The following is a 15,040-nucleotide window of genomic DNA, read 5'->3' on the forward strand; positions in this document are numbered from 1 at the left end:
ACTTAGGACTAAACAAGAGTATAATTAATTATTATCTAACAAATTGTTGTTTACTGAAAAATCTCCACTACAGCAAGTGCGTGAAACAATAAGACCTCATACAGTGCTATCGCCTCATATATAATAATGGCGTTTGTACTTATTGCCTTATTTATTAGAGAATAAAGTTTTGTTTCAAATACTTGTATTTTTTATTTCATTCAATAATATCTCACTGAAGAAAGAAACTATGAAATCTTTACTATAAGTAAAAAGAAATGGGCAGGCCATAAACAAAAAAAGACGAAGAAGAAGTAGAAAAAAAACAACAATATAATGATAAGTTAGTGTTTATTTGTATATTACAAAATATATTTTATTAAAAAAATCATATACATTCGCCTGGTTTTAAGCAAATTAATTGCTTTCTAAATCCATCATTAGGCTGTATTGCTGGCCTCTTAATTTTAACTAAATTGTAAGCATTTTCATAACTCATTAACTCATAGTGCATTAAATAAGCTATGGTAACCATAGCGGTTCGCGACACGCCCGCATTACAATGGATGAGAACATTTTCTCTATTATCTATGGCATTTTTTACAAATGGTAAACAATCTTTCAATGCAAACTTAATGTCAGATTCAGGCAAATCTAATATAATAACAAATTTATTATCAACATCAACATTAACTTCTATACCTAAACTTAAAACATGTTTTATATTGTAGGTCTTTAAAATACTATTGACTGCACAATCTTGTGAACCAATGTACAGATAATCTATTACAAGTACAGGTATGTCATCTGGTTTAGTATCAACTACAAAACCATAGACATGATCATTCAGTTGCGTTACCTCTTGGCCTATTTCAACATACCTCTTTCCATCTACTTTAGTTATTATGGTTTCCGTTTCTTTCAGTCTCCTTTTCTGTTTCTGTAGTTCTCTTAGGAAGCTCATTTTTATTGATAACAATTATTTTCTAAGTAAAACTAAAAATGCAACAATCAATGTTATAATTTTTGGTTTACTTCACTATAAAAGTTTATTCACTATTCTTCATCAGTCACTTGATCACTTGATTTACACTTATCACATATCTTTTGTTCATTAAACACCAGATCTTCTGGCTTGTATTCAACATCACACAGATACAAGCCATGCGGTGGTATGGATTGTATGAAGTTGTGCCACGAGTGCTTTGACGGCACCTGGAGCATCACCTTGATCTCCTCCGGTGGGAGCTTACCAATAGCCACAGATATGAGCGTGCCGACCATGCGACGGATCTAGAATATTAGGATGATAGTAAGTAATTTAATGTGCTTTCTACAATTTAGTACTTACATCGAGAATTTCAATTTTTTATTATGAAACTTTTATGTTCTTTTCCGGGAATTTGTATGATACATTTACTATAAAAAACGAACGAGTTCGCTGAGCATACGTGTCAGAAGTGAAACTTATTTGACAAGATTCAAAGATACCAAAATCATCGCCTTACTCCATGACGTGACGGTATTGCCATGACGCGACCTTGAAATTGTATTCAACGCGCCTAAAGAAGTTTCTCTTCAAAAAGCACGACATAATATTATTATATATATATGTATATTATTTCCAATACAATTTTTCACATAACCTTTTCTTTATTCTAGATTGAAAAATACATACCTGATTATGTACAAAACCTCTCCCCCTAATCTCTATATCCCAGTAATCCAAAATATTATCTTTTAAATCAGTGCAGGATGTCACACAAGGTTTTCCCGGCCTTACATCTATTGAATAAATAAGTCGCCTGTTCTGTTTGTTTTGCAATAGTTTATCAAATTTCTTGAATGTCGTAAAATCGTGATAACCAACAAAATATTTGGCACCCTCTTTGAATCTCTCTATGTCAAAATTGTTTACTCTGAAAAAGTATTCAAGGGTTAAATCAAGAAAAGTGCAATTGCAATACAATTTTGGTCGCTTTTCAAACAAGGTGGGTACTATCGAAATATTAATATACTTGACGAATAGTAATTTGAAAAGTACCTTATAAAAAAACACCTCTTCCACTCCTCTATAGGTACATGTTGAAATATAGTTATATTTTCTGGTAATTCCACACCTGGCTTGGGTACTGCAAATCTGTAAGAGATGAAATAAATTCTCATATTTTGCTTACTCTTAAAATTTCTATAACATAAAATATATCTAAGTGTTAAACCACGCTTTATACTTTAATATAAATACGATAAATACTTTAAGAATTTAATATAAGTATTACAGAATTTTTTTTTATAAATAACAAAGCTAAGATTTTGTTTGTTTGTTTGAACGCACTAATCTCAGGAACTATTGGCCCATTTATCGGGGAAGGCTATTGGCTGTATAGCTGCGGGTGAAATGGCAGGGCACAGCAAGTTACAAATAAAATACTGAATAAAACCTGTATTACCTGTATAAATAAGTCCTACTAATTGCATTAAATCTAGCACTGAAGTCGTCATTTACTCTTAATGTGTTCTTCACAATAATACTTAACTGATGTATGAGAAAAAACTTATTTAGTTCATAGGTAATGAAATGTGGGTCGTATAATTTTGGTCCGGGCCTTTCTAAGTCAACATGTGCTGTTGAGTTTAGAGCATGGACTCCTCCATCTGTACTGTGGAAAAAAATGTATACAATAAGAAGGGATTACTTTAATATTTCCACAACGTTTGATACAAAGATTTAGAACCAGACAGCGGTATGGAAGAGGTTAGGAACATATTTAGTTGTTTTACAAGAATTCTCTTTTGGAAGGTAAGTAATGCGGGTATGGTACAGTGTGATAGTTTTTATAAAGAAAATAAGTAATATAATATTAAAATATGTATGCGAAATAAATTACCGGCTCGAGAGCTGAAGTAAAGGATAATTTACCGGTCTGAGCTGTTTTTGCAAAGCAATTTCCATTATACCCTGGACGCTTTCGGGATCAGGATAATTGCGACCTTCCTTAATCCATAGTTTCTCGGCCGCCCTGTAAATTATTATGTTGCTTAAATAAACATATTCTTCGTTACATATCGGTTATAACAATAGAATGAAAAACGGACCTAAATCTTGTACCTATGTATGAAAAATATGTTAAGTAACGTGCTCTCATTATTTATTTTCAATGGAAAATACAATAATCATTCATAAAACCTAATAAACAAATATATTTTCAGTAATATTACAAATACCGAATAGGTACGCTTGAATGTGATTAGGTATTGTAATTAAATGACATAATTATGAACTGTCATTGTCAACATCAGCTGTTCATTGAAAAATACCTGACACAGACATTAATAGAAACCTGTGATAGAAACAAATAATATTATTTTGCAATTATTACTGTGGGTTCACAGCTTTACGTTTTAATGGTGGCTTTATATTAATGTTTCGCTTTTGATTTTAAAAATATAACTTCTATCAACTTTCATATACGATAATTCTGGTTTTATTCTAATTCGTTCCGATATGGTCATACAATACAATAATAATGAGGTTTAGATATTCCGATAATTATAAATTCAGGACATAAATACAGCACCACAAATTATTTTTTTTTCTACACAAATTAATATTATATAGTTTTTGAATGCTATTAGCACATGCTATGTTTATTTACGCCACCCCACGCCATTGATACACGCTTGTTTAATAAATAATAAGATTAAATATTAAGGGCATAGGCTACTTTTTATCCCGGGAAAATGCCTTTTAAAAATATTAATGTCCTTATTTTGTTAATTTCAAATCGCACGCTTTTTCAATGCAGCTGATAGACTTTTTGGCGGGAAGTCAAATTATGCGGGAGATTGCGACTGAAGAACTTGTATCCATGGTTATAAATAAATTATTAAAAAAAAATTAAGCTGACATTTGACACGTTGTTATTATTTACATTGTCACTTCACATTTCACAAATCACAGCTGTCAATCTGTCAGTTGGCGAAAATGGCTCGACGAACGTGGCATATGTTTACATTGATAACGATAATATTTACGATTTTATCACTCGCAGGCGACGTTTTTTCGTCAACAGCGGCACCATGGTACGAAAATCTACCCGCAGTGACTATGGATTACAAAGTCCACATCGACGCCGGCAAAGAGGACTGCTACTTTCAACACGTGCAGCCGGGTGCTACATTTTACGCTAGCTATCAAGTAATTACTTTCTCTATTTTATTGAACATGTGTTTAGGTTTTATCGATTTAGTCGCTTCGATTATCTGTTAATTAAGGTGATAATGTGTGAACTTGTAATGTTTGTAGGTGCTGAAAGGTGGCGATGGTATGTGTGGGTTCGCGGTGCGGCACCCCAACGGGAAGATCGTTCACCCTTACGAGTGGCGGCAGAGCGCGGAGTACGCGGACCAAACTAGTTCTGGCGGCTATTACGCTGTGTGTATAGACAACCAGTTCTCGAGATTTGCGGGGAAACTAGTCAATTTGTACTTGTCAGTAATAAGATATGACATGTGGGAGAAATACGCGAAGGAGGTGGAGGAGCTAGACATGAATATCAAGAATTTTACAGTGAGTCTAAGAATTACATTTTCAAATTAATAACAAACAATATCGCGGGTCTCAAACCATAGGGGCGTATATGCAAAAATGCGATTTTTCGTTTTTGATGCCATTGGATTCTACTTTAAGCAATACATAACCTCAATTTTTCTTATAATTTAATACTGATTACTTTTTGTTTAAAATGCAAAATATTATTTGCCGTAAACTAGACAGTCTACAATTATTGTTAGGCCATATAGCCGTATAATAGACGTAAGAGCAATATTATTGCTTATTGAGGCAGTTTTGACGTGCCTTATAGACGTATGCACATACGACTGTTTGTTTTATTTTAACCTGAAATCATTGTGTCGAGCCATATAGACGTATGCACATACGACCATCAATGTCAACATGATCCTGGGGATATTTAGTCATCACTGCGGACGTATGCACATACGTCTACATATTTTAGTATTGCTGTCTTAAGATTTCGTCACTAGGAGGACGACACAGAGCAAGTTGGTGGACGTATCGTCATGTCAACAACACGGAAACACGATCATTCTGCAGTGAGATGCCAAAGCGAGTAGATGTAATTCTAATGCATGGAATTACTTTAGTGAATTTACTATAAATATATCTCTAATATATATAAATCTCGTGTCATAATGTCTGTCTTCAATAGACTCCTAAACCACTTAACCGATTATAATAAAATTCGCACACCATGTGCAGTTCGATCCAACTTGAGAGATAGGATAGTTTAAATTTCAAATCGTTTTAGAGAAAGCGGGCGAAGCCGCGGGCGGTAAGCTAGTTATTTTATAAAGAACATTGCATAGAGAATAATAAGGTTCATATCTGCAAGCTTTCATACAAAGAATTAATTCTGGAAAATAATATAGATTTTCACAAGCCGAGGATAGACCAATGTTGGTGTCATAAGTTTGAGCAATTACCCGAAGAAGAACAGAAAGAAAAACAGGAGGAGTATGAAGAACATGTTAATAGGAAAGAATATGCCAAAGAAGAAAAGAAGAAGATAAAATGGTTGACTCTACTCTTCTTGTCTGTACCTTTGATTTCGAAGCAGTATTATACTGTCCATTAGTTTTGGGTAAAACTATGTTTAATAAAAGGAAATTGGGCTTTATGAATTTCACAATACATAATGCAGTGAGCAAACCGGGCTACTGTTACTTTTGGCCAGAGTACGAGAGAAACAGAGGGGCAAATGAAGTCTCAACATGTTTGTATACTTATATCACCAAGCTTACCAATGTGGAACACCTGATTCTTTATTCTGATTGCTGCCCAGGACAAAATCGAAAATCAGTGGTAGCTTCAATGCTAAGAAATGTCTCCAGCAAATCATGTAAAAATTGGGTTATCAATTTGGCCGGTATATTTTTTTTATGTATGTACACCGATTACTCTTAGGTTTCTGGTTTCTGGTTTCTTTTTTTGTTTGATGCGTAATGGTGTCGAATTGGTCTCATAAAAAATTATTCAGATAGGTTTAGCAGTTTTTATTTTATGAGCATTTTTGTCTGATCTCGATGACTTAATTAAAAAACTAGCAAGTAACTTTGATACACTTCCCGGTAACCGATTAAGCTGAAATTTTCGTATGTAAATTGGATAACGATGAAACATTATCATGACATAGAGCTGATTTGATGATGGAATCGGAAGGTGGCCATAGAAACTCAGTAATAATATATTGACTCAACTTTATCGAGTTTGGGCTCGTTTGATTCGTGTTGAAAAAAACACTATAAAGTGTTAAATAAAAATAACTACATTAAAAACAACCGACTTCAATATCGGAAAAGTAAAAAAGAAAAAAAAAGATCTGATATTATTAATTACTACATATTATTTAGATGTGCTATTTATTAAATAGCTTTGAAGTCGGTGCCAAGCACTAAGCACTTAGTATCAAACCTATTTAGTAAATAGCACATCTAAATAATATTATGTAATAATTAATAACATCAAATCTTTTTTTTATTTTTTACTTTTCCGTTACATATTGAAATCGGTTGTTTTTAACGTAGTTATAAATGTTTGTGACTTTAGTCATTTAAAGTAGGTAACTATGTTCAGATTTATAAATAAATTTAATTTTTTTATATGCTTATTTTTATTTTCACACAGAAAATATTGTGTAATTACTTCCATTTGTTTTTTTGTCTAGATTGTAGAATAAAACTGGTTTATACCTCTACTTTGAATTCATACGCCTCCCAATATAAATGCCAAGCCAAACAGGCGTAAGAATTTTAAAAACCGCGTAAATAACGTTAATTTCGATGGGTTCTCATTCCTAAATTACAATATTTTGAGTCACCGACTAGGTAAAAATAAATAAAAGTATAAATATTAATAATTTAAGGAGAAGGGTTATACGTCCAAAAATTCCATACATTCATGGGGGAAATTTGACGAAGTTTTGCCGTCTATTTGTCATGGCAAATAGAAGTATCAGCTAAAAACTAGTGTTACAGAGGCAATATCTTAAAACCAAGCATTCCATATTAACTGCAGTGTAAATATATAGCTACATGCAAAAATACAACAAGGTGGCTCAATCACAAAAAAAGTTATTAAGTTTTTTGTCTCTCCTGAAAAGTAGGGGTTTTGTGGATACGCCCCTATGGTTTGAGACCCGCGATATCTTTGTTAATTTAATATAAGTATTGAAGCATGCATTTCAATTTAAATGTTTAGTGTTTACTACATCAAGTCTAATTATTGTTTTCTATTACCTATAACAATTTAATTTTGCTGCATGATTGCACATCGCATTATAATTTCTATAATATTTGAAATCCGGCAAATCTATGCCATTTGCCAATATACTTACTTTTGTGATTTATTACAGACCTCAATTCAATTTGTGGAGAGGAATATAAATGACATATTACAATATCAGTACCACTCAAGGGCGAGGGAGTCACGAGACTACAATTTGCTAGTCGATAACAATACATATGTGCTCAGGTATGTTCCATATTATTTAAATTCTTTTGTTTTATTAAGACAAATAGTTTGCATGCAACCCAGATGAAGTAAGATGAATACAAGGTAAACTTATAAATTAAAAAGTAATCTTTGTTTATTACAATTTACAACAAATATACAAGAAGTAAATGTTTATTCATAAATTTATCGATGACTTGGATTGAATTTTGGATTATAGGCTTTTTAACACAATCAGCAAAACTTTTATAAAAATAAAATTGAATAACCTATAACTATAACATTACACTGAAATTAAAATTTGCTTATGTATTGTTAAATTTCAAACAACAATTTTTCTATTCCATTTAATCAAATGAAGTAGCACTTGCACTTGGTTATTTTTAAATCTAGCATAACTAAGATTTTATACCAAATGAAGTTATTTTTTATTTTAACTTTTTTCCAACTTTTTCAGATGGTCCATGATACAAATCCTAGCCATCACTGCAACGGGCACACTGCAAGTCTTTTTCCTTAGAAAGCTCTTTGAAGTCAAGGACAACTCGTCCAAAACGAGAATATAAACAGAGATCTTATTTGTTAACTAATCATTCCTTGTTGATCTTTATTTCTGATCTCTTTATAACTTTCAATCTTTTTTTCGCACGCATTTAGCTTTTGAAGTACAATTCCATTTAGCTATTGTAATTTTATTATTATAATTTAACTACTTATTTTAAGGCTGGAACCAATAATTTTATTATGCAACTTTATGATGATCAATTGTTTTAGCTTTTACTTTTAGCAAGCATTTTTATTTTTAGTTAACTAGGTATTAAATAAATAAAGTAATTTATTTAACACAAATTCGAGAAAAGACATTTTAAATATATTTTTAGATAGTATTTATATATCTATGGAGTATCTTTTTTATTTTTTTACTGATTTTAATTGTAAGATGAGGGAGACGTTCATAATGTTATGATAAGAATAATCATTAGACACAAATACACAATGTTATAAATTCAACATAAAATCAACGAATGTTGTGTAACTACTTAATGTTATGAATAAAATATTTTCATTGACAAAATCTGTTATTTCCTTTCTGTACCTATTTCCCGATGTTTTATTCCTTTTCAGTTAAAGCGACCGAAAAATGTTATACACAGAATACGAAAAACTACAAGACTAGGCTTATTTCTGATCTATGTATTTTGAAATTAAGGCGAGAAAAAGTTGTATTCAGATATAACGTTATTATTCAATCCCTTCAGAAATAAAGCATAGTCAGCAATAATCAACATGTCAGCTGTCTCGTTTTCGACATTATATTCGCGGTTCTCATATTCGAACCCGCTATGCAGCGCACGCCGCACATACGTATGTAAAGATTCTAAACTACTACACGTATATTTTATTACTTAAGTTCGTTTTAACTTGTTATAAAGTTTAGAATGAACTTATCCATCACGGATATACTTACCTATTTCAACATTTCCGTTTTAGGTAGAAAATACATTAATACATACAGTTTCGTCCATCCGTCGTGTACTTTTTTTTGGGAAGACTGTCGTAAAGAAGTTTTTTTGGGAAAGTATATAATATTATAATACAATATATGTATTTGTAACATAGTAGTTGGGTCAGAGTACATTTTCGTTGACTGTCTTAACCCATTGAGCCCCGAGCGGCCCGATCTGTCCACGACACAATAGATTTTCTATTGTGTCTGTGATTCCGGGGGCTAAGTTATTAAAATATTTAGCATGACACGTTTCCTAACGAAAGCAGTGTCGGTTAAACTATATTAGCTTGTGGTCAATTTTTTTGTATCATGTGCTATGCCAACTTACTTGCTCTGTGCAACTTAACCATGAGATTAAATCATAATACATATATGTTCAAATGAGAATAATTGGTAAAATAAAAATGAATTTATATTTGTTTGCATATTCAAATCCAATATATTTTATTCAAGAATAATAAAACTTCTTAAGGCAGGAAGGGTAGGAAGTGCAGAGTTGAGGTGATGTGGTTAATATAATAAAAGAGAGTTATAAAAAATAAAAACAAATTTATTATGAGAAATTATATTTGATGGTAAATTACATTAACAATAAGTTTAAAATAATATGGTATAAATGTTTTCTATGAAATAAATTAAATTTAAGTACAAACTAATATTATGGTCGTTTACACTTAAGTGACGTCTTATTAAATTATTATACATACATACATACATAAAGCAGAAAAATACGTCTAACTAACAATTCACGAGGAATGTTATTTGAAATAACTGTACAATTTTTGAAAAAGATTCAATTTTAACGATATACTCGTCCGCCTATTGACTAGTAGTTTTTAATAGCGGCCAAGTAGGCATAGATCACGAAAATAAAAAAATACATAGATCAGCCATAGACATTTTATAGAGATGTCTATGGTTGGACGAAATTTAAGCTTATCCTACACAATCTTTATGTACAATAATTTGTTTCAAATCTCATACGTAACTGTACACACTTATATACTCTCATAGAGCAGTAATCGCTAATATAATTTCGTAAGTAAGCACCACTAATTCAGAAGGCGCATCACCACACTTATCGCTAACATTTAGTGCTCAATACAGGCAGTGTTTGGACGGCTTACAAATATTATTAAAACAGTGCAAATAACGTGAGTCAGTCAACACTAATTATATTTGTGTAAACTATCCCTAGATTTCGACACGAACAGTCCATGGAATAAAATTTTTATCGTAAGTATATACAAATGAAAAATACGTTAATACATTTTAAATGATTGAATTCCGTATAAAATATCCAAATAATTTATTTCACAGTACAATAACGATCAAATACATTAATACAATTTTGACAACAGTCAATTGGTTATAGTCACGGCCATGTTTCATATTAGAGTCACATGGTCAAATGACCAACAAGTCAAAAAAGTGCAACAATTCATAAACGCAGGACATAGTGTCAAACGCTTTTATAGACACATTGCTAAACGGCCAAACGACTTGTAAGTCAAGTTACTTGAAAAGTCTAGAATTTAATAAAGTAAATATGGTCAAATGCCTCATTAGTCGCAAGGTACATAACCAGCAAGTCAAATGATTGATATGATGAAATAATTACAACACATGGCACATGGCCAATAAGGCACATGGTCACATAGTCAAATGGGCATATACCTAATAGAAATATAGTCTCATAACCAGTGACTATCGAGCAGTATATCAAGTGGTCCGCTTCTTCTAACAAGTAGAGTCAGTATATCAAGTGGCTGCTTCTTCTGGCCCAGATAAACATCTACGACCAATAACTAGTCAGTTAATCAAAAGGTCCGTTTCTTCCCCAGTAAACGTCCATAACCGGTGACTAAAGAGTAACACAATTTATCAAATGATCAAACGACTGACTTGCTAGTCAGTATATTAAGTGGTCCGCTTCTTCTGCCCCAGATAAGTGCCGGATAGCGCCAACATCTGGATGGCTAGCTAGTTTAATGGTCCGCTTCTTCTCTCCCAGATAAATGTCCACGACCAGTGACTAACAAGTAGAGTCAGTATATCAAGTGGTCCGCTTCTTCTGCCCCAGATAAGTGCCGGACAGCGCCAACAGGCGGTACCGCTGGCGCAGGTTGCGCGCGCGCACGTGCGCGGACGCGATCTCGGCGGTGTAGGAGCCCGGGAACCAGCCCGCCTCGCCGTCCCGGGTGCGCTCGCCGTAGTACCAGCCTGGGGATGTTTCATTATAATTGTTTTAGAAATTACACGCTGGGCCGGGTTAAATATTACTTTGAGAGCCGATTTTTCAATCCTTGGTTAAAATTTATCCGTCCAATAAAGTATTATACGAACATATTAAAATGTCACCTGTAAACTGTCAAATACGGACAATTACAATACATATTTGAAATGGTAGTTTAATACGTTATTCGATGAATAAGTTTTAACCAAGAATTTAAAAATCAGCCCTAAATGTAATAAGAATGTACTGCGATTCTACACAATTGCCTAATTGATGTAGACAGTTGATAAAAAATCACAGCAAGTCAACGACCATTAATTAACAAAGTGAGGGTATTTGGGTCTCTAGGCACGATTCGTACGAATGCGCAACGATTTAAACGAAAGCGGCATTTTACCGTATTCGACAGCTAAACATGTTCGGACAAGAAATAGTGACAACTATATTTACACCGAATAGATTTAATATCCACAAAAATATTAAATCAAAAGATATGTCTAACAATTGATTATCCAATACCGTCTTGGAAAAGACCTCAATTTTTATGTGCAGATTTAGGTGACTAGTTATTTTGTGTTGGGAATGACATTAAATGTGTGTAGATTTGAGATTTGAGTTTTATTTGCTGACTACCTACAGTATTATGAATTTGGCAATATGGAACGTTTTTTTTATTGATGACATATCGTTTGGTTTAGTGATATTATTTATTATGAGGTAGGTATTTTGTTTTATTAAACAATAATTGATAAAACCATGTTTTTTTTGGAATTTTTGGTATTACAAATTATAGAAAGATTAAACAATCTTAATAGAACAACAACCTTCGCTAGTTTTCCTCGTAACATTCACGATATCCCCTTCAGCGAGCGCCAGTTCATCAGGTTGTGCTGCTTTATACGCGTACAGTGCTGTTACTTGGGGACAGTCCCAGCCGGCGTATACTGCATCGCCCCCAGCGCCTCCGCCCGCGGGCGATAGGGCTTCGCCCCAACGTTGCGCGTCGGTCTCGCTTGAGCAGGACATCAGCTGGAAAGAAGGGTGATGTTAGATAACTGCGTGTTATGATAAAAAATGATATTAGAAATATCATACGAAAGTCACATAATATCAATTACAAATTCAAGCAAATCGATCGTAAAGTACATTTGGGGCTATCCATTAATCACGTGAGGCTCGAAAGGGGGGGGGAGGGGTCGATCAAAACATCACGAAATATCACAAGGGGGATGGGGGGTAAAGTAATATATCACGTGTATTTATTTTTCGACAAGCGCGCGATACTCAACCGAAAAGCGGCGTTACATGTGTAGGTGCTGTGCTGACGCAGGATTTTCGGCCGCGTCGCACAGTCACATAGCGTCGCCCCTCAGTTGTCCCATAGCTCGCGCCACCGACCCACGTTAGTGAATATAAATAGATATAGTGTAATTTAGAAGAAATATAAAATTTAATTGGCCGCTATCTTTAATTTCATCTCCCTACACACAGCAACACTAAATTGGTGACCCCGACGTGATTTCGACCGGCGTGATATATCGACGTGAGTGTGTAGTAGGGAGAATAATAAATATTCAAAATTAATATAAAAATATATATACGGACAACTCAAGAAGAAACTACAGGGCGGTGGCAGCGGTAAAATTTAAATAACTAAATAAAATTTAATAACACATAAAAGTACATATAAAAATTAAATATCACCATGGAACCGGTTAAAGAAGAATTTGCAAGTTTATCGTCAGTCTCCATTACGTCCCGCATCCCAGATTTTTGGAAGAAATCGCCGAAAATATGGTTTATTCAAACGGAGGCAGTTTTAACGCCACAGAAAATGTCAGATGAAGCGAAATACCAAATAGTAATTTCTAAATTAACGCCAGAAGTCATCGAGCAAGTCACGGACATTTTAATTAGCCCGCCGGAGACAGGAAAATATGAAAAATTAAAAAGAAGATTATTACAAATTTTTGAAGAATCGGAAGATCGACAAATAAAAAAATTAATTGGCGAAATGGAATTGGGTGATCAAAAACCGTCACAATTAATGAGGAAAATGCAAGATTTGGCGCGTGGACGAGTAACAACAGAAACACTTCTAGTTTTATGGCAAAATTTATTACCGCCGGCAATAAGAGCTGTGTTAGCCGTATCCGAGAGTAAAAGTGAAGATATTTTGGCATCAATAGCAGATAAAGTTATGGAGAGCATGACACCCTTAAACTCGGTATCAGCAGTTCAACAGTCCAGTTTAAGCAACAGTCCAGAAAATAATTTGATTGGTGAGATAGAAAAATTAAATAATCGACTGAGAAGATTGGAAACAAGAAATAATACATCAAATTTTAGAACGAGGTCACGATCCAGGTCAAGAGGTAGATTTCAACATAATCAAAGGCATAATCCCAATTGGCTTTGTAAATACCATTACAAATATAAAAACAAAGCGATGAAATGTGTGAAACCGTGCAACTGGAAACCTAGTCAGCGTGAGAAACCAGCGGAAAACTAGCATCGGTGCAGCCAGCGACGGGTGCCTGCGACCGAGTCTACAGAAATAACCGTCTCAGTGTTTTGGACAGAAATTCAGGACTAAACTTTTTAGTTGATAGTGGTGCAAATGTGTCCGTCATCCCGCGTAGTGTGGTGTATGGTAAGGTTTATGCAGAAGGTAATAAATATAAATTATTTGCTGCTAATGGAACGGAAATTAAAACATATGGTATTCATTTTTTGTCTCTAGATTTGGGTCTGAGACGACCGTTCCGTTGGATTTTTATATTAGCGGATGTAAAGCAACCAATTATTGGTGCGGATTTCTTAGCTAATCATAAATTATTAATTGATTTAAACGGACGTAGATTGATTGATCAAGTAACTAATTTGAGTACTAAGGGAAATATCTCAAATTCTACTGTGCCCACTTTAAAAACAATTATGGAATGTCCATATTCCGATTTATTGAATAAATTTCCTGATTTAACTAAACCTATTTCTTACAAAGAGACGCCAAAACACGATGTTTGTCACTATATCGAGACGACAGGACCGCCGGTGCATGCGAGAGCGAGGCAGCTTCCTCCTGACAGGTACGTAAAGGCTAAAAATGAATTTATTGTTATGCAAGAGTTAGGGATTTGTAGACCGAGTAGTAGTCCTTGGGCAAGTCCACTACATATAGTTCCAAAAAAAGATGGTAATATTAGGCCTTGCGGTGATTATAGACGTTTAAATGCAATTACGAAACCAGATCGTTATCCAGTACCACGTTTACATGATTTTACATATATTTTGGGTAATAAGAAAATTTTCTCTAAATTAGATATTAATAGAGCCTATAATTCTGTGCCTGTTGCAGAAAATGACATAAAAAAGACAGCAGTTATTACACCTTTTGGTTTATTTGAATTTATGCGTATGCCATTTGGTTTGCGAAATGCTGCGCAAACTTTCCAACGTTTCATGCAAGAAACAGTTTTAAAAGGTTTAGATTTCTTATTTATTTATATCGATGACGTCATTATCAGTTCAGAATCAGAAAGTCAGCATAGAGAACATTTAGAGCAAGTTTTTGATCGTTTTAATCAATTCGGTATAACTATCAATTTTTCAAAATGTAGTTTTGGTCAGCAAAAATTAGAGTTTTTAGGTTATGAAGTTTCTACCGAGGGCATTAAGCCGCTCGAAGACAAGGTTAAAGCAATTTTAGATTTTCCTAAGCCTAGTACTATAGAAGAACTTAGAAGATTTTTAGGCATGTTAAATTTTTATAGATCTCATATTC

The 15,040-nt window shown here is 33.6% G+C and overlaps 4 protein-coding genes across 20 annotated transcripts in view; 1 reads left to right on the forward strand and 3 right to left on the reverse strand.

Moving 5' to 3' along the window:
• Positions 1-309: 309 nt before the first annotated feature.
• Positions 310-1,064, reverse strand: LOC123691044 (probable dual specificity protein phosphatase DDB_G0283417). Its single transcript, XM_045635229.1, has one exon. It carries the CDS (start codon positions 941-943, stop codon positions 368-370), a length of 576 nt encoding a protein of 191 aa, XP_045491185.1. The 5' UTR covers positions 944-1,064; the 3' UTR covers positions 310-367.
• Positions 931-7,454, reverse strand: LOC123691042 (tRNA pseudouridine synthase-like 1). 3 transcript variants are annotated; one of them, XM_045635226.1, is made up of 6 exons: positions 7,395-7,454; positions 2,868-2,999; positions 2,430-2,639; positions 2,024-2,119; positions 1,658-1,898; positions 931-1,272 (listed from the first exon to the last, which is right to left on the reverse strand). In XM_045635226.1, the coding sequence occupies exons 2-6, from the start codon at positions 2,930-2,932 to the stop codon at positions 1,036-1,038; spliced, it is 849 nt and encodes a 282-aa protein (XP_045491182.1). In that variant the 5' UTR covers positions 2,933-2,999; positions 7,395-7,454; the 3' UTR covers positions 931-1,035. The 3 variants fall into 3 exon arrangements, with proteins under 3 accessions (XP_045491182.1, XP_045491181.1, XP_045491183.1); XM_045635225.1 differs by lacking the exon at positions 7,395-7,454 and adding an exon at positions 3,076-3,235; XM_045635227.1 differs by lacking the exon at positions 7,395-7,454 and adding an exon at positions 3,089-3,228.
• Positions 3,944-8,493, forward strand: LOC123691043 (transmembrane emp24 domain-containing protein 5). The gene is made up of 4 exons (XM_045635228.1): positions 3,944-4,177; positions 4,286-4,549; positions 7,413-7,531; positions 7,968-8,493. The coding sequence occupies exons 1-4, from the start codon at positions 3,965-3,967 to the stop codon at positions 8,074-8,076; spliced, it is 705 nt and encodes a 234-aa protein (XP_045491184.1). The 5' UTR covers positions 3,944-3,964; the 3' UTR covers positions 8,077-8,493.
• Positions 8,494-9,569: 1,076 nt separating this feature from the next.
• LOC123691045 (rho guanine nucleotide exchange factor 15) overlaps positions 9,570-15,040 on the reverse strand; it is a 134,558-nt gene continuing 129,087 nt past the window's right edge. For all 15 annotated transcript variants that reach the window (XM_045635232.1, XM_045635233.1, XM_045635234.1 and 12 more), the window contains 3 exons: positions 12,081-12,285; positions 11,058-11,243; positions 9,570-10,960 (listed from right to left, as the gene is read on the reverse strand). In XM_045635232.1, the coding sequence (XP_045491188.1) occupies positions 11,077-11,243; positions 12,081-12,285 (372 nt within the window). In that variant the 3' untranslated portion in view covers positions 9,570-10,960; positions 11,058-11,076. The remainder of the gene's footprint in view (positions 10,961-11,057; positions 11,244-12,080; positions 12,286-15,040) is intronic.

The sequence above is a fragment of the Colias croceus genome, chromosome 4 (assembly GCF_905220415.1).
Source record: "Colias croceus chromosome 4, ilColCroc2.1".
NCBI lineage: Eukaryota > Metazoa > Arthropoda > Insecta > Lepidoptera > Pieridae > Colias > Colias croceus.